Source organism: Gracilinanus agilis, chromosome X (genome assembly GCF_016433145.1).
Source record: "Gracilinanus agilis isolate LMUSP501 chromosome X, AgileGrace, whole genome shotgun sequence".
NCBI classification, from domain to species: domain Eukaryota; kingdom Metazoa; phylum Chordata; class Mammalia; order Didelphimorphia; family Didelphidae; genus Gracilinanus; species Gracilinanus agilis.
Window position 1 is genome coordinate 79,316,514 of NC_058136.1, and position 20,615 is coordinate 79,337,128.

The 20,615-nt window shown below is 33.4% G+C and overlaps 1 protein-coding gene across 2 annotated transcripts in view; it reads right to left on the reverse strand.

Annotated features, from left to right (window-relative positions):
* LOC123253578 (P2R1A-PPP2R2A-interacting phosphatase regulator 1-like) overlaps window positions 1–16,701 on the reverse strand; it is a 35,205-nt gene extending 18,504 nt beyond the window's left edge. Inside the window, exons 1-3 of one of the 2 annotated variants that reach the window (XM_044682747.1) lie at window positions 16,429–16,701; window positions 10,765–10,843; window positions 760–816 (exon numbers count right to left, since the gene is read on the reverse strand). In XM_044682747.1, the coding sequence (XP_044538682.1) occupies window positions 760–816; window positions 10,765–10,843; window positions 16,429–16,538 (246 nt within the window). In that variant the 5' untranslated portion in view covers window positions 16,539–16,701. The remainder of the gene's footprint in view (window positions 1–759; window positions 817–10,764; window positions 10,844–16,428) is intronic. The other variant, XM_044682748.1, reaches the window with a different exon arrangement.
* Window positions 16,702–20,615: the final 3,914 nt, after the last annotated feature.

Below are 20,615 nucleotides of genomic sequence, written 5' to 3' on the forward strand. Positions count from 1 at the left end.
TGTCATCTCCCTACACCATGAAGATGCCTGAAGAGCCTTCACTGGATCATGAAGATCCAAATTTGAACTTTGGGCGCAATTGATTTGAACTATGGGGGTTGAATGAGTTGAATGTTTATTTATTTAGAATGGACACTTTATGCCAGAAAAGGGGACTGCCCCCTAAATGGTTTTTGTCAATGCACTGAACATTTGTTTTGTTCTTTCTCCCTTTAACCTCTGAATTATTGTAAACTCTAATTTGATTATATTTTCCTGATCCATTGGGGAGATTTATCTTCCAAAGGATAACAGGGGGTGGGAGGTGGGAGGTAATGTGTTATTTAGAATTTCTGGGACTCTATTTAAGAGCTATTTGGGGCTCATTTGAGCTTTAAGGTATGTAGATTATATGACAAACTTCCTGTGGACATTTTAGGGGACTTCGGAACACTACATTTCCCATGATTCCTCTTGTAAAAATGGAGGCAGACAGGAAGCGTGATGATGTAAGAGAGGGGATAAGACACCTGGAATCAGGAGGGGCGGTCTCTTTTGTTATCTGAGTGCACGAAGGTACAAAAAGGTAAAATTGCTGATGCGGCAGTCTGAATCCTTATAGGCTCGTGGTCTAATAATTTATCTCTATCAGCATGGCTTTTATTAAAATACTATTTTCCCTTTTAATATCTGCCTCCATCATTTTTAAAAACAACAATAGTAGAATTTTAAAGCTCAATCTGAATAGTTTACAAATGATAAGTTTCAAATGATCCTTACCAGTTTGATTTGATGAAGACGACTACTAGAAATACGAATAGGAGATGATGGTAGTAACTGTAAAACAACAGAGCAAAATTTAAATGTTGTTGTTATTATTATATAATTATTAAAATAAATTATAGTAGACTTTTTAGAATATTATATCTTGTATGAGCCTCCAATAACATTCTTCTTTGATGTATTATTGTGGCTTGAGCTTCTACAGATGACCACAGACTATAATTTCTGGTAGGCAAAAGTTAAAAAGATTTCAAATACTACAACCTTCATGTATATTGTACAACCACCAGCCTATTTAAATTTAATGAATTATTATCAAAGGACTGGCTGTCAATTAATAGAAATATCAACTAATAAGATAATTTTATATTCATGACAACTTATTATTCTGTTGCTAACATTATCCATGTCTATTTAAGATGTGTAAAGATTAATAATATTTTAGCAATGAAAATATCCAAGAAAGTGCACTGAAGCATGGAGAACTGGCATAATTGAGAATGTAACATTAACCAGGTTACTTGTAAATATATGAAGCTAGAGAAAATTTCAGCAAGAGGATAAAAATTACCCCCCATTTGCAATGAGCCCCAAGAATTAGTTCAGTGACTTTCTTGTGGCTGACTGCTTCTAGGTTAGTCTTCTCTTTAAAAATACTTCAAGGTACGTTGATGTTTACTCTCAATCGTTTTGCTATAAATAGTAAATAAGACTGTCCCTTCAGTATCTCCTTTTCACTTCTCTGGCCTGACAAGGAAGTTTCTTTGACTTAATGAGCTCAGCTATATATTCAAGTGATAACTCTCCTATCTATCTACTGTAATATATATTTCTCCAACAAGTGTATTTTTCTTTTTGTACAGCTATGCTTCGCTTCATGAAGTCATCTTTTCTTCATTTCACACAATTCTCCTAGTAATGGTTAGCTGCTCTAAAATTTGTGTATGTATATTCATGGAACTAATTATGCCAGATTCATTATAGATGCCATCCATCATTGGTATCTATTCCAGCTAGCCAGTTAGCTAAAAAAATATCAGTAGCTAAAAGGCTATTCACTCTTAATTGGCTCCTAATTACCTGACTCCAATTTCAAGAATTCAGAATGGTAACTATAACAATAAGAAAAGTTAAGTTGGGAAACCCTGTTTTAGATCATTGACTAAAGAAACAAAAGAGAAAGAAATGTTATGCTGATCATTATGAAAATCCTTTACTGTTTTTATTAAAATTACTCTCTCATCCCTCAAATTAAAATCTGATTAATGTTCCATCAATCACAAAGACTGCTTCTGAACTACTCACACATATATTATAAAAACAAACTTAAATATAATATATAGGTAACTACAATAGTAAAATTTTAAGAAGATAAACTCAAAAGTTCTATTACTATTAAAGATACTCAAAGGCAAATTTCTATTATTTGTATTAGCTTATGGTCAGGAAATATTAATGTTATATATTTTTCCTGCTTGAAGAAAAATTTGCAGTCAAATGATCATATTTTAAAGTCAAAAGAAACATGTAACTAATAAAAAGCACAGTGTTGGTGTCTATTCTCGGATTCTAGATTTTATTCCATTAGAAGTGGTTCCCAAAGCAAAGAAGTTGTTCACTAAACTTTTAAAGAGTATTTCAGGTAGAAGGCTAGCCTTTATACAATGATTTCATTTCATAAGCAAGTGAATTACTAATGAAATAAAAATATATTTGTAAATCTTGAATATTTTCTAATAAATCATATTTAAATGTCTGACAAAATTTGTTTCATAAGCATAAAAGACTTGTATAAGGCCCTAAAGACAGTAAAAGTTTAACAGATATTTTGAGAGAGGAGACTAAATATTGAAACCAAGAGAACGAAAGAACAAGAACAGGACATTATTTTCCTGGTAAAGAAACAAACAATAACCAATATACATCTGAAGTTTTGTTAGCTAACCCTAAAGAATATGAGTGACCCTGGACAAGTTACTTAACTCCTAATGTCCTTGCTTTTACCACTCTGCTGCCTTGCAACCAATATTCAGTATTGATTTGAAGACTGAAAGTAAGAGTTGAAAAAAAAAAAAGGGCAAGGAATAGGATTAGTAGATTAAAAATAATAATGTTCAGTGACTGTTGGAACCTCAGACAATAATTCTCTTGTTGACTATAGATATGGTCCTAAGTATTGCTGAACATCTGTTTCCTCTAATAAATTCCTTTTGCACAGAGCAATTATGAGGAAAGAGTTATGCAAATACATAAGAGATACGTAATCAATTTGCTGTAAATCTTTCATGTTCAATGTCTACAAATGTGGAACTGAACAAAAATATGAAAGATCATTTACTGAAAGCATCTTCAGAATACCTCTGGTAATAGATATCTAATACATCCTATTCTCCATAACTGATTTCTTCCACAATTTTACTTGTGTTTTCACTTTATGTCATTTGAGGGCCAAGAATATTTAGCACATTTAAAATTTTTTAAATTAACCAATGTTATACATGGGCAATTGTGAACAATAATATTCACAAATAATTCCTCAGTATTAATACAGTTTACTTCTGCAATGTTCAAAGATGATTTAGGCTTTCTATTGCATAGAGATTTCTCTATCCCTAATTTAGGGAAGATATCAAGTTTCTTGTGAATAAACATCATCTTTGATTATATTTAATAATGCTAAATATTTTTTCAGTGAGGTTTCTTGCATAGATTCTATTGATTTTTTGAATCAACTAAGTTGATTAGTAATCAGTAAATCAGTAATCACAGATTACTGTAATTACTGAGTACAGTAATCAGTAAATCAGGACTAATTAAAGCTAACTCTTCAAGAATTTTTCTTGGATGTATCACTGAACTGCTTTCATAAGTCCATTCATTTCTGAAAACAAAACTTGATCATTTGGTCATTGGTTCAATACTTGTCTGTTTAAAGGACCTTTCTGATATCAACCTAAGCAATTCAGAGGCTCCATTCTGAAATTATTCTTTAGAAAATTACCCATTATCTCTAAGCTTTTGACACTGTTGATCTAAAATCTTTTATATTGTTCTTGGTTCTCCACCTGCCTGCTTAGATACACCTTCGGAAATCTTTCCAAGAATTTAAGGAACTCTGCACAGGTCCAAAGAGGGCTAACAACCCCACCCAAAAATGGTGCTGGCAGGTCACAATTCGGACCTAAAACTGTATTAAATCAAAACAGGCCACAGCTAATATTAAAAAAGTTATAGTTCCAGGAAGTGCAAAAATCCAAGTTGACTCCTAAACTGCTAAAAAAGTCAAAAGAGGAAGTGAATTTTCTATAAGATATACAAACACCTAGAAGAAATAGTGAAAAAAAAAAAAGAAATTAAAATTTCTGGAGGAAATTTTGAAAAAGAATGTAGAAAAGAATTAAATTTTGTTGTGACACATATAATGATGCAAGAAGACTTCTTGCTCTTCTTCATGAATATTTAATCTACATGTTAGTGTCTTTTTACACTGTCCTTCTCCATATTAGAATGCAATCTCTCTTTGCTGTCATATCTAATAATCCCTAGTGTCTTTCAGGACAGCTGCAAATCATTTTTTTGTCATTCATTTATTTAATCTATCAATAAGCATTTCTTAAATGTTGATAATGCACCAGGTGTTCTTCTAGACAATGTGTTACAAATACATTTTATTAGGAAAAATAAAATATACATATCTAAGTATGCTGGAAATAAGAATACAGAAAAATGAAAGAGGATAGAAGTAATGGAAAGGTTAGGGGGAAGTGATAAAAAGATGAGTTATAAATATGCTATTTTATTGAAGATGTCATGACTTAGATAAAGTACTATGTGGGAGTCACTTCAGCAACAAAATGCAAAAAAAGCAAACAAACTATGTAATAAAATTTGAAAGACAGGTTGAAACTTGAAATGTTTTAAAAAGCAAAACAAGGTGGTTTATAATTTATCATAGCAACAAAAGGGAGAAACTACAATTTAATGAGCAGGAGATCACAAATCAGGTATTCCCTCAGGGAATCACTTTAATATGTAAGACTAAAAATGAACATACAAAACTCCTAGTATTTTGTTTTTATAAGATTTAATAACAACAAAGTGAGAGAGAAAGGAGTTCCTTCAGCTGAGTGAGCAGAGCAGAGCTAGATATCCAGCAGCTTACCACGCTCAAGTCAAAGCCAAAGCTCCTCCAAAAAAGCGTTCCCCAGGGTGGGTTTCAGCAAATTTATAAACAAACCCATACTAGGGTGCAACACCAGGACAAAAGACAAGGGAACCCTAAGAAGGGTAAAGAATGCTGGGAAATGAAGTCTTTAGGGTACAAATTTTTAAAACACACAATAGTGGTTACACATTGTACATCTGAAAACTTTTTTAATATATTGTTCAATTGTCCTGAATTTTTGGACTCATTATCTCAAAATACTACTTATGTGGTATGGCTTGGGAAGGGAGTAAAACAATAATGCTTTGGATAATTATGATAATGCAAAAAACAGAAAATATTTAAATAATTTTTAAATATTTAAATATATTTAACAAAACTATTTAAAAATAAATATTTAAAGCACTTAAATATTTAAAAAAGAGAAAGCAAGGAATAAGAGAAAGGGTAGGTTAAACTTAAAAAAGTAGATTCAAAGAATATTTATGCTTGTTGATTTTATAGGAGTCAAGTTAGTAAGAGGCAATCAACATGGGATGAGGGAGAGAGTGTAGAGGAAGGAATGATAGACTAGTATGTGCAAAGAAGGTATTATGGAAAAAAATATTGGGGTTTTAAATGTATATAAAATTGAAATTAAGTAAACAAAATTATTTGCCTAAATTTAATAGCCTTCTAGTGAAAACAACATATGTGTAAATTCTAACATTTTACTATTGTAAGGAATTTGATTAAGGGTTTGACTAAATATGTGAGGATTCTAAAATAATCTTCTAGTCGCCGATTTAAAATATTGTAGCTCAAGTCAAAGTGACTTTTAATAGCTTTTATTTATAAAAATGGTGGAAAAGTGAAAGTAGAGAAATACAAAAATAGTGTAGAGAAGATGTCTATCCTATCACACTAAATATTGCTCTGGTGCTTGGCTCAGCCTGGCAGGACTTGTTAACCTTCAACCAGAGGACCTGGAGTTTCACCCTCACAGTTTCCTCTTAAGAAGGGAAGGCTTCTCTGAAATTAATCTTTCTCCAGAAGCCGGGAAAGACTCACCCTAGTCCAAGAGCCAAGGTCCCAAGTTGAAGCTGAGGTCCAAGTCGTAGCTCCAAACCACAGTCCCAGTCCAAGATCCTCCAAACCGAAGATGACCTCCTGAAGACTATCTCCAGAAGACAGCTTGCAGAAGACTCTTTCTAGCCACAGAAATTCAGGGCTTTTATAGTGACTTCTTGTCCTTACACCCTCTTCACAGGGGCCAATCACAGCTTCCAAATTGCCTAGCACTGCTGGGGGTAGGGGTAAAGTGTGGGGATGGGGTGGGGCAGGTGCGCAGATTGTCTGTGGGACCCACTTCTCACCTCCTGAAGGTGTTAACTCTTATCATAGACCTCTGAAAGTATTGGCCTTTTATCATAGGCTTCTGAAGGTATCAACTTTTATGACAGGATTTACAAGTTTCTGACTGATTGAGTTATCACCTACTTTAACAAATGACTTGTGAACACTCTTACTTAGTGTTAAGTAGGGGTGCTTTCAGTTCTGGAGTTATTACTTAACACAGTTAACACCCAAGTGGGGCTTAGTAACCATCCCTCTTTGACAAGGGATGTTAATTGTTTTATAGGATCCATGTACATGCTATGGTCTTTGCTAGCGGATTAAAACTACCAGAATTTGTGTGTCTTTAGAAGAGAAAAACTCCCCAAACTGAATGAGAACAGGCAAGGACAGACAATGCATCTTGTGGTCAGCTTGTGGTCAGATCTTCAAATATTGGATAAAGAGATGTTCTGGAATTGTTTAGGAGCTTAAAGTATGAAGGCAAATTTCTTTTAATTAGAACTTAAATTCAGAGGAAAAACTGAATTCTTAAGCTCAACTAAAGGATATATAGAAAGGCAACTGTAGGCAGATACCAACTCAATCATAAAAAACAGTGAGGCATGAAATCAGCAACATTATAGAAAACAATACCATAGTATTTCAAAGTAATGTTATTTTGATCTCTTCATATGCTGGACTTTGGAGAATACTGATTGGAGATAAAATCTTTTGTCTTAGAATCAATACTGAGAACTGTTTCCAAGGCCAGAGAGCATTAAGGATTAGGTAATTGGGGTTAAGGAAGGGTGTGAGGCCACATTTGATCTCAAGATCTCCCAACTCCAAGCCTGGCTCTTTATCCACTGAGATACCTATCTGCTCTCCACTCATAATCAAAAGAAAAGACATGAACTTAGAAAACAGTGAATTGCCTGTCAAAAGAACAATTCTGTTACTATCATTTCTCATTAATTTCAATCCCTTCCAACTGGTACAATCAAATAGCTGTGTATTTTCCCTAGGTAGGTCATTATGCTTCCTTAGCAGGGAAATATAAGCTTTGCATTGTATTTTCTTCTTTTGTCAGATACTACCTATAACAGCAGTTTACTCCTTTTGTTCCCAAAATGATTAGGAAAGATGCTTAAAAAAGAAAAAACATGACCCATCACATCACTTGTATATTATGGCTATATCATGTGGGGTTTTAGCTTTAAAAGATTGCTCTATTGCAAAAAAGAGTAATATGGAAATAGGAATCAAGGGATAACATTTGAACAACCCAGTGGAATTGCTTGTTGGCTCTGGGTGGGAAGAAGGAAGAGGGAAGGGAAAGAAAATGAATCACTGAAACATGGAAAAATATTTAAAAAAAGAAAATATTTTTAAAAAAGAAAAAATGGTCAAAGAGGCATTTTGGATTTATCATTCATCTTTTTTATCTTACCTCTGACCTTGTTCACAAAGAAGCACTTGCCTTTCAGTGACTTTTCAATCAAATGCAGATCCTAAACTGACTAATCAAGGCAGAATTCTTCAATTTAGAGGAAGGTTTTTGCCATTGTTCAAAAGAAAAGTTTGTTATCTTTTTACACTCCTTTGCCCTCAATTCAGGATAGTACTAAAATCCAACAGAAAAATTTCCTTGACTTTTTTCAAAGGTCACATTGCTGAAGTCTCAGATGGTCTAGTAAATTACACTGATTGACCTCTGGTTTTAGCTTATAACAAATGTAGTCATTTTCAGTGTCTGGTACATATTCTTCTTTGAAATGGGAAATGTTCCAAGTGATTGTATTAAAGTAGGAAGGCAGACGTTTTCTCTACCTTTGGTAATCTCTGAATTTTAAATATTTTTATGTTACCTGTGTTCACAAAAAGTGACTAGTTTGAGCACAGAAACTTCAAAATTAATTGCATTAGGACAGAAATATTAAATGCATCTCTTAAAGAGCATTTGAAGAAAATACAAAATTAACCAAAAACTATATAAATTTAATAGAAGAGTCAATGAACAAAACACAAAAACAATAATTTATTAAAGAGGAAGCCATGAGATATAGTCAAAATGATATTTAGAGGGAAATTTGCAAACATTTATCAATAAAAGAGAGAAAAGGCAGATCCACAAAGACTAGAAAACCCAACAAATTTAAACTTGCCAACTAACCAATTAAACACTGAAATAAACATCTTGAAAATCAACAGAGGAACAACACTGAATTATAAAAACTATTTAAATAACAAGAAGGGGTTCTTTATGGGATGGGAGGAGGTAATTCTATAAATTCTTTTAATTTGTTTAAGAGAAAGAAAGAAGGAAATCAGGTTACCAGCTAAAATGTGAAATCATCTTAGCTATGTGACCTCGGGCTAGTTACTCTAGCTCTTTAGCTCTTCAGCCTTAGTACCACTACACAATACTGATTCTAAGATGGAAGGGAAGGGTCTAATAACTAAAAAAAAAATAAAAATGTGAAATCACAGCCAACAAATAAACAAAAGCAATTATTAACCAAACAGGAAATAGAGTTCTCAAATAACACTTTCTTAGCTAAAGAAATTAAACAAGCCATAAACGGACAAAAATTTTCTAGTGTTAAGACAAGATGTTATCGTCTGTCTTAGAGATTCCAAGGCAAAAGAGGGGTATAGTTTAGGCAGCTGGGAATAAGTGACTTGCACAGGATCACATTGCTAGGAAGTGCCTGAGGCCACATTTTTGAACTCAGATGCTCCCAACTTCAGGCCTGGCACTCTAACCACTGAGCCCTTTAGTTGCTCTACACTAGATTTTTTTTTACAAGTGAATTCAAAACTAATTCCAATACTAAATAAATTGGGAGTTTGGGAGGATGGGGGGGGAAGGAGAGCTAAAAAGAATAACTAAGTTATTCACAATTGTTTATCACAGGGTATTACTATCACTCTGCACAATGTTATCCTGGTTCTGCTTATTTCACTTTGCTTCAGTTTGTGTAAGTCTATCCTGGTTTTTCTAAGTTCCTGTACCTGGTCATTTCTTATAGAATAACAGTATTTCAATACAACCATATTCTATAATTTTCTCAGTCCTTCCTCTGATTGATGGGTATCCCCTCAATTTTTAATACTTTCTCCTATAAACACAAGGTTACTATATATAATCTTTTACAACTATTTGTTCTGTTTATTGTTCCACTCATCTACTATTTTATTTCTTAGCCAGGATCGGATAGTTTCAATAATTAATTACTGCTTTTTAATGGAGTTAAAAATTCCTTTGATATTCTTGACTCTATTTTTCTCTCTCTTTTATTTTTCTTTAATTTCTTTTATATTCTTGACCCTATTTTCCAAATGAATTTTGTTATTATTTTTTCTAGTTCAACAAAATAATTTCTTGGTAAAAACATTTGGTAACACCAATAAAAAATGCTATCAAGTCCTCTTCATTTTTCTAAAGGTGATCCAAAATGCCTTTTACTCCATGATACTTTCCACAATCCCTCCAGCCAGAAATGTACCCTTCCTTTGATTTTAATTTCTTTGTGTTACTTATTATGCAACTTCAATGCTTATAGTAAACCTCTTAGTATGAAAACCTCTTTGTGAAGCATTTAAGTGTCACCTGATTTTTTTCTAGTTTATTTTACTTCATGAAGCCTACATTTCTTGTCTCTAATGGCTGTTAATTATTCTTTGTATTTTATATTCTACTTCCCTTTTCTTTTAAATACTTAAAGGGCTAGGCAATTAGGGTTACATTTGAACCCAGGTACTCCTGATTGTAGGCCCAGAGCTTCATCCAATAAATTCCGTCTCTCCCCTAATCTCTTTGTACAAATGATCCTCCAAGTTTGCCTTCTCAAAATCCCAGAATCCCTATTTTTCTGGAGGGCTCAGTTCCATGAAGACTTAAGTATATTAATTACCTTTCCCCTCTTCATTTTCCTTATCCCATCCTCCTTTATGTATTTTTACTATCCCTATAGTAAACAAAAAGCTCATTGATGAGTAGCTACTTACTAATTACATAATAGAATTTTTGTGTACATCCTCATTGATTGGCCATGAACTCTATGAGAACAAGATTGTCTTAGCATCTCTACCAGTATCACATTACATTTTGCAAATGAGGGATTAAGGAGGAATGAATTAAGAGTAGAGGGAAGGACAAAAGCAGGGAGAAAGGGAAGAATGGAAGTTCAGAGTGTGGATGAAGAATGGAAGTTCAGAGTGTGGATGAAGAGCACAGAGAACAGAAGGAGGCAGAAGCAGGAAGGAAGGGAGGGAAGAAAAGGAACCACAGATGTATATAAACCTCTAAGGTAAATTATGTTACAGCTTTGAAGTTGAAATAATGTAAAGGACTGTAAAACTCACTGGTTTCAAAGATTACTACCATAACCAAAATATTCATTTCTATTTGACAAGATTACTGTTGATATACCTAATTATACTGAGCCAAAGATTGCCTTGGTAAACTTAATAAGACACACTGAAGCTGTAAAATTAGTTTTAAGCACTATTCTTACCAAACTGCGACGATTCAGAACTGTTGTGCTATTTCTTCGAGTTTGAATGATGTCATTTTGAAACACTTGTGAATTATCACTGAAAAAAAGAGATAAATCTGATTTCTAGAAACAATTTCAAAAGCAATTTTATTAATACATAGTTCACAGCATAGTCTGAGTTAAACAAGAAAAATTAGCCCTAGCTATTTCCAGTTTTCCCATCCTACCTGCATAATATTGTTCTTGCACGTATCAGCATTTTAGGGTAATTTCATTGATCAAAATAGAGCATTCAAAAATAAAAAGTGCAAATTTCCATCCCAAAATATAGGATTTTCATTAAAATAAACTTTACTAGTCCATCTGCCAAGAAGAATTATAGAGCCTGGCTTGTTTATTCCTTAGTATAGCTACTGTTGGCAAGGCTCTGCTAATTAGTTAATTTAATAATGGTTTTTAGGAATTGCTTTTATTTCAAAAGAACAATTCTGAAATATATGTCAGCATATCAAATAAAGTAATAATCTTCTACATCTTACCCTGACAGTCTCTATTAAATCACTGACTAAAATATAAGAACAAGAAAATTAAGAATAAAGGAGTGAGGGAGAGGAAAGAAAGAAGAGAAAGTAAGAAACAAAAGAAAGACAGAAGGAGGCAAAAAAAGCAGAGAAGAGGATGGTAAAGAAGAAGGAAGAGATCATTCATTGTTGGAAGGCCTTTTAGAAAACAGGTTGACTAATGTGCTGTTTGTGGAGATATCCATATCTATGTTTAGATGCCATAATTACAAAGAAAAGTTTTACATAATAGATATTAGTCGTTTCATGTTCTGTCATCTTTTTCTGTTAAATTCTGTATATGGAAATTAAGTTCAAAATAGAAAATTGGAAAAGTTGGGAAAAAACCAAAAGAATAAAAGAAATCCCAATTTTGTAGTTTTTTTACTTGGTCTTTTACTGAGTCTTGAACTATGAAATAACCTTTCAAATGCTCTCTGTTTTTATAAGCTATGCACAGCCTATTTACATGGGTATATATCTGCAAGGAATTTCAAAATGTATAGAAAGTTTCCACAGAATCATTAACCTGTCATATCTATGGAAAAGGGAAGAATTTAGGGACCAAACAAGAAACAGAGTAAAATGGATAATATAAAATGAAAACACTTTTGTACAAACAAAACTTAATGCGTTCTAGATGAGAAGGCAAGTAGAAAGTTGTCTGATAGTTCTATACATATGCATTAAGTATAAGACATCTAAGTTAAATTTATTTATTTTTAAACCCTTGTGTCTTAGAATTAGTACTGTGTATTGGTTCTAAGGCAGAGGAGTGGTAAGGGCTAGGCAATGGGGGCTAAGTGACTTGTCTACAGTCACACAGCTAGGAAGTGTCTGAGGCCAAATTTGAACCTAGGACTTTCTGTCTTTGAGCTTGGCTCTCACTTACTGAGCTGCCTGGCTGTCCCCTTAAGTTAAATTTATAAAAAGATATTTTTCTCCTATTGGATAAATGATCAAAGGATACAAATGGGAATTTTCAAATGAAGAAATCAAAGTCATCTCTTGATTAGAGAAATTAAAATTAAAAACAGCTCTGAGGTACTACCTCACACTTGTCAAATTAGCAACTGTGACAGAAAAGGAAAATTATAAATGTTAAGAAGTGATGTGGGACAATTGGGACACTTAATACACTGTTAGTGCAGTGGCAATCTGATCCAACCATTCTGGAAAACAACAGAACTATGCCCCAAAGTCTTTAGAAATGTGCACACGCAAACTATTGCGCTATAAGAAATTATAAGCAAGAGAATTCCAGAAAAATACTTGTTACATGAACTGATGATGCAAAGGAAATTGAGCAGAACCAGAAGAACACTGTACACAGTAGGAACAATAATTTTTGATGAACTACTATAAATGACTTAGTTATTTTTTAGCAATGAAGAAGGGAGTTCAGGGTGGGAAGAAAGAATTTGGTATTCAAAAAATTTTTAACTGTTAAAAAAAATTATATTTACATGTGATTAGGGAAAAGTAAAAAATTATTAAAAACTTAAATAGAAAGGCATGGATCAACATCTCTGAAATCTTGCCCTATGTTTTCTTTCCAAGGGAGACTATAACTCCTTCCTTGAAGCAAACAGTTCTCTTCTGCTGTAGAGAAGTCCTAGGAGTTCAATTTTTATCTTTAAAAGCCACCAGTTTCCTTGAATTCCTTAAATTAAATTAAATTAAATTCCTTAAAGGAAGATGACAGCCCAAGCTCTTTTCACCAAAAGCTGGTGAGATAAAAAGACCAATGAATGGTGAATAGTGTGTAAATGTATGTATTCACACAAGCAACAAATAGAAATAGGAGAGTTCTAGAGTTAGGAATATGCCAGGAAATATATACATGAAGGATTTCTTTAAATTGGACTAAAAATTAGATCTTCCCTATCTCACCCAATGGCAAATTCTCCAAAGGGTTTCCAGGAACAAGCTGGAATCAGTAATATATTGACAAGTCCACTTGCCTTTCAAGGCTCACCTCCTTGGAATCCTGTCCCTTTATGTCTCAAGTTCATCCCAAAGATCTAGAACGGGCTGTCCTTGCCAAAAATTCTTGTATGGCCACATCCATGCTGCTTTTTTACCAATATAGAACCACGCTCTGCAGGTAGCAAGCAAGACAGGACTACACCATATCCCCCACCAAGCTTAATGGGAGCTAGGTCACACTTTTTATGTTCCTAGTTATTTATTTGCCTAGTTATTTAGTCTTTCTCATTAAAATGTTAGCTCCCTGACTGCAAGGTTGGTTTTTGTCTTCCTTTAATTCCCTACCCTGAGTACATAATAAAAACTTAATATCCATTGACTAGCTGTTCTACCCATAAGGATGGCCTTACCAATTTGCCATCCTCTGTTGCCATTATATTCTACTGTAAAGATATTGTCCTTATTAGCCACTTGTGATGGAAAGGGAAGAAATAATATATGCAAAAAGAATTACATAATGTAAATAGAACAATTTCCTTAAAATAAAAAAGTTATATAACATGAATTTCTAGTGGGTCCTAATTTGACTTCCTTCAGCTCTATTCAGCACAAATAGGAAAGAAAACAACCAGGCTTAATTCTGGCAAGATGTATTAGTAATAGGGCAAAAGGGAAATGAATATAAATAAGTAAAGGAAAGTGAAAAAGTATTTCTGCCTTCAGTTCAAATCTGCAATGCTTTCCATTATGTCCTAAATGTACATGGATATATATGTCCTATATGTCCTAAATGTACATGGTTACTTACACAATAAAATACCAATTTCTTCAGGGAAACCTTCCTAATGCTTTTTACAGCCTTTATCACATAGTGCTTTATATTTTTTTGGCTAATTGTAAAGAAAGGCAAAGAGCAGGGCCTGAGACTCAAAACCAGCTTCAGGTGCTTACTAAGCTGCCAAATCACTTCACCTTCTTTGCCTCAGTATATTCATCTTTAAAATGAGTTGTAGAAGGAAATGGCCAAGACTGAAATGATTCAACAAACACAAAAGGGAGAAAGATGGACATAAGACAGAAAGGAGAAGAGAAGATTGATAGTTTTAATTCCGTTATGTATTTGTTTTTGTTGAATTGTTTCATTTGCATCCAACTTTTGTTGACTCCCTTTGGGTTTTCTTGGTAAAGTTACTGAAGTTACTGACATTTCTTTCTCAAGTTCATATTATAGACGAGGAACTGAGGCAAAAGCTGGTCCAGGTCACGCAACCAGTGTCTGAGGCTGCATTTGAACTCAGGCTTTCTCTCCTATTATTATTATCTAAAAGTATACACATATGCATATTGATTTAGAGTTGGTGCCTTTTTGATACCAAAATGACCTTTTTTTTGGTTCCTCATCTTCTATCTTACATTTGTCTTTCTTGATAATTCTCATATTTCTTAACTCTGAAATGATGAAACTCCTTTTTTCATTGTCTATAACACAGCCTCCAACCTGAACATCTTCTTTAACTCTGAAATAGTATCATCCCAAATAGTTGTACTTAAGTATTTTGTATTTACAAACAACTATAAATGTATTTATCTTCCCTATAAGATTATAAGTTTCTTGGACATCAGGATTGTTTCAGGTAATAATAATATAAGAACTGGTATAGTTAATCCAGAAATTTACAAATATGTCTAAATACTTATCCAATTACTGAAAAGAGTGGCTATTCAATGCTGATTAATCTGTAATTTGGGTCCAGAGCTACTGCTTCTTAAGTACTTCTGTTCCTAGCTTTTTCTGTGAATTAACTGAAAGTTTGGTGCCAATTTTTTTTACATTTGCATTTGAGTTTATAGTGATGTTTTCTTGGCATTTTAAACTTTTATTACTACTTCATCAGTAACTGGGTTTTGTTTTTTGCTTTCCATGATTTCTATGTTTTAAATTTATTTCTGAACTTGCTGTTTCTTTGAAAATACTGATTGTTTTTTGTGATTTATTCTTGGCGGTTCTTTTTGACTAAAATATCGTCTCTTAAGTCTTAGCCTCTGCATAGATTTTTTTTTTTAAGGTTGAAATTTTGCTTTTTAGGAGTTGTTTGGGAACGTGCATTGTTTTCTTTTAAGGTTACCTGTGTGGATGTGGAATCTAGAGACCCCAGGGAGACCCCCCCAAAGCTTGTGCTTGTTCCCTGTCCCCATGAGAATCTATCCTGAAAGGAATCTCAGGCTAGCAGTTGTAGACTGAGTAAAGGATCGTAGGGTAAAAGCTAAGTCTTTTAGTCAGTCTTGTAAATTGAAGGTCCAGAGTTCTATCCTTGAAAGGGGGATGTGGTACAATGGGAGAAGCTTCTAAGACAAAAGAATCACTTAGCATTTACCCTAAGGTCCATTATTCAGTCTGCAACTGCTAGCCTGAGATTTCCCTTCTGGGTGGATTCTTATGGGAACAGGGAGCACAAGCTTTGGGGGTCTCCAAATTACAAGCTATTCCTAAAATTTGAGTTTCATCAGATCTCACTAGGCCACAAGTTTAGGGTCTCTAGATTCCACGTCGACAAATTTTTGAAAATTGTATTTCATTAAAAAGTATGATATTATTAATCATTAATCCTAATTCTTAAAAATAACTTTTGTAATATATTAAATTTAAAAATAATATAACAGTTATTGATGTTATTAAAAAAATTAACCGTTTACCAAGTGAGCTTAAATGAGCTATAATTTACTTGATTTATTGTTTCCTGAGATATTTTCATTTTAAAAATTATGATCATGTCTTGTTTGTCCACGTTTTTGGTTAAAATAAGAAGGCGAGGGCAGCTGGGTAGCTCAATGGAGTGAGAGTCAGGCCTAGAGACAGGAGGTCCTAGGTTCAAAACCCGGCCTCAGCCACTTCCAGCTGTGTGACCCTGGGCAAGTCACTTGACCCCCATTGCCCACCCTTACCAATCTTCCGCCTATGGGACAATACACCAAAGTACAGGGGTTTATAAAAAAAAAAAAAAAAAAAAAAAAAGAAGGCGACTGGTTGTTTTTTTAAAGAGTTAAATGCTTTAGGGCTTACTTTTTTTTATTGGTGGAAATTGTTTTATTTGGCTATGAAAAGGGTTAATGAAAGTTGTTTTGCTCAGTAAACGGTCAAATATTGAACAAGAAATCATAAGTCATACCCATCGCACCAAAATTTTTCACTAACCTTAATCCTTGAATCAGAGGAGCGCTGTTCGATCTCCGTAGGTTTCCCCCTTCCACGGAGGGAGCAGAGGGGTTTGCCTCAAGATCTAGTTCCATTTTTTCCTGAGCCATGTCGGTGAGAGGCAAGAAATCTTCCTGACTATCCCAGCACTCCCGACCGCAGAGCAAAACAAAATCCGGTCCACGGACCGCGGCGGTCCATGCTCTGGTTTATAAAGTTCTTTACTCTATGTACTTTCAAAGTGAGTCCAGATTGTTCTAGCCACAAAATCTATTAAGCTCACCCCAGCAGAAGGAATCCTCTCCAAAAGACGGTAGGCATGTACTTCCGGGTTGAAGTACGTGCGTGCGCGCGCGCGTGTTGGTTTTAAACTGGATGATGGCTGTATTTCGTAGAAATCTCTAGGAAATGCGCGTACGTAAAGTATGACACATCCCAGATAATCTTAATTTATCAAGATAATAAATTAAGATTTTGTGGGACCTCCCCCATTTTTTTCCTTTAGAAACCCAAACTTCGTTGACTACATACCATGCCGTTTAGGGTTTTTTAATTTAAAAATTGGGAATAAAATATAAAAATTGAATTGGAAAATAAAAAACATATTACTTTGGATGCAACACAACAAAACGTAAGAAATGCAAGAGTAAAAACAAATATTAAATTTCTTTTTCATTGCATAATCTTACAAATGCCAAATCATTAAGCCTAAAATTTTTTTAAGCAAGTAATTTTTATAATTCCATTTAATACATCTACCTCTACTATAACTATATATATATATATTATAACTCGCTTATTTTATGCAACAACACAATTCTCTATCATTCACCTACAATATTGAAACCTTATTTCATTTTCACGATTAAACTTTCTTTCTACATTCATATTTGCTACACAAATATCACTGGACATCCAATCAATTTTCAATTCTTTGTCACTACAAAAACAACTGCTATAAATGTTTTTGTAAAGTAGGTTCTTTCCCCTTTTCAATTGTCTCTTTGAGATACAGATCCACTGTGCACTGTTTTATAACTCCTTTGTTGTTTTTTCCTATAGAAGGTAGATTTTTAAAAATTATATTTTTTAATTTTTATTTTGAATATTTTCCTATAGTTACATGTTTCATGTTCTTTCCCTCTTCCCAAATCTCCCTAACTCCCCTTAGCTGATGCACAATTCCACTGAATTTTTAAAACTCCTTTAGGCTGAGTTCAAAATTGCTTTCCAGAATGATTGGACCAAATCACAACTCCACCAACAATGCATTATTGTCTCAATTTGGCCACATCCCCTCCAACATTTATCACTTCCCTTTACTGCCAAATTGGCCAGTCTGCTAGATGTAAGTTTAGGGTTAGGGTTGAGATACATCTGTGTAGTGTTAATTTACATTTCTGTAATCAAGAGCATTTTAAATTTAAAGCATTTTGTCACATTATTGATGGCTTTGATTTCTTCATCTGAAAATTTGTCCATGTCCTCTGAATGTTTATCAATTGGAGAATTGCTGATGTTCTTCTAAATTTAACTTAGATCTCTACAAATTTGAGAAATTCGACTTTATCATAGACATTTGTTAAAAAAGTTTTCCCCAAAATTTGTTTTGCTTCTAATCTTGATAGTTTGGTTGGTACAAAAGCTATTCATTTAATATAGTGAAAATTATTCACTATGCTGCGAACGCTCTCATTTAGCCATAACTTCTTCCCTTCTCTAAATACCTGCCAGTAAAACTATTCTGTGTTCCCATCATTTGTTATATCTTTATATCTAAATTATATTACCTTACCCTATTATAGGGGAAGATATTGATCTATACCTAGTTTCTCCATACTGTTTTCCAGTTTTCCCAGTAGTTTTTGTTAAAAAATGAATTCTTATGAAAAAAGGTGAGGTTTGGGGGTTTATCAAATACTGGGTTGCTAATTTATTTCTGTATAGTATATGCATCAAATCTATTTCATTGATCTACTATTTTATTTCTTTGCCAGTACCAGAGTATTTTGAGGGTTGCTGCTTAAATAATAGGCACAGTTTGAGATCTGGTACTGTTAGGCCATCTTTCTTCACATTTTTTTTTATTAGTTCTCTTGATATTTATACCTTTTTGTTCTTCCCAGATGAATTTTGTTAGTAAATTTTCTATATTTATAAAATAACTATTTGGAAATTTGATTGGCAGAGCCAATCAATATTTATATTGATCAATATAGAAATTATTATAAATATTAATTTAGGTAGAATTGTTATTTTTATCATATTGTCTTGGCTTACCTGTAAGCAATTAAAATTTTTTCAATTGTTTTGATCTGACTCTGTGTGAAAAGTTTTTTGTAATTGTGTGCATATAATTACTGTGTTGGCCTTGGCAAATTGATATTCAGGTATTTCATATTGTCTAGAGTTATTTTAAAGGGAATTTCTCTAGCTCACGCCACTAAACTTTGTTGGTAATATATAGAAATACTGATGATTTATGTATATTTATTTTGTATTCTACAACTTTACTAAAGTTATTTTTTCAGTTAGTTTTCAGTTGTTTCTCTAGGATTCTCTAAGTAAACTGTCAAATCACCTGCAAAGAGTGTTTCCTCATTGTCTACTTTTGATTCCTTCACTTTCATTTTTCTTTTCTTATTGTTACCACTAGCACTTCTAACATAATATTCAATAATAGTGGTGATAATGGCCATCCTTGCTTCATTCCTGACCTTTTTGGGAAGTTATTTTAAGTTATCTCCATCGCAGATAATACTTGCTGATTATTTTAGGTAGCAACTACTTATCATTTTGAGGAATCACCCATTTATTCCTATACTTTCTGGTGTTTATTTTTTTAAACCCTAACCTTCCACCTTAGAATCAATACTGTGTGCTGTATTGATTCTAAGGCAGATGAGTGGTAAGGGCTAGGCAATGGGGCAAAGTGACTTGCCCAGGGTCACACAGCTTTCAAGGAACCTACAACCTCCTGTATTTTTCCCTGAAGGCTTTTTCTATTGATATTATTATGTGATTTCCATTAGTTTCATAACTGATGTGCTCAATTATGCAAAAAGTGTTCCTAATAGTAAATGTTAATTTTAATGAATAATTATTTAATATTATAATTAAATGTTAATTAATATAAACTAAATAAAATAATTGATATTTAAAAAAATCCTTACCTTCTGCTTTGGAATCAATACTGTGTATTGGTTTTAAGGAAGAAGAACAGTAAGGACTAGGCAATTGGGATTAAGTGACTTGTCCAGGGTCACACAGCTAGGAACTGTGTGAGGTTAGAGTTGAAACTAGAACCTCTGGCTTGTAGGCCAGACTCTCAAACGCCTGAACCCCCCAGTTGCCCTCAATAAATATAAAAAAAAATAACTACTCCCCCATATTCCTGGTATAAATCCTATCTGGTTATAGTGAATGATCTTGTGACATATTTCTGTAGTCTCCTTGATAGTGTCTTATTTAAGGTTTTTTCAACTATATTGATGAATTAAATTGCCATATAATTTTCTTTCTCAGTTTTTCCTCTTCCTGGCTTAGATAACAGTACCATCGTTATGCCATGATAAGAATTCTTCTTTGCCAATTTTCTTAAATAATTTATATAGTATTGGGATTAATTGTTCTTTAAATGTTTGATATGTTTTGAATCTACCTGTCCCTGGAGATTTTTTTTAAGGAGTTTATTGAAGATTTGCTCAATTTCTTTTTTCTGAGAAGGGAGTAATTTTCTTTTTGTTCATTTAGAAAATTTGTATTCTTGTTTTAATTTTTATTTATTTAGTTATTTTTTACATGATTCATGTTTTTACTTTCCCAACCTTTAAAATACCCCCCCCCCCAATACCAACACGCATTTCAACTGGTATTAACAAATGCGATCAGTCAAGACTTATTTACATATTTGTGTGGTTTGTTCAGCCATTCCCCAATTGAAGGGCATCCCATGTTTTCCAGTTTGTTGCCACCACAAAAAGCGCAGCTATAAATATTTTCATACAAGTCTGTTTATCTATGATCTCTTTGGGGTACAAACCCAGCAATGTTATGGCTGGATCAAAGGGAAGGCATTCTTTTATAGCCCTTTGAGCATGATTCCAAATTGCCAGCCAGAATGGCTGGATCAGTTCACAGCTCCACCAGCAATGCATTAATGTCCCAATTTTGCCACATCCCCTCCA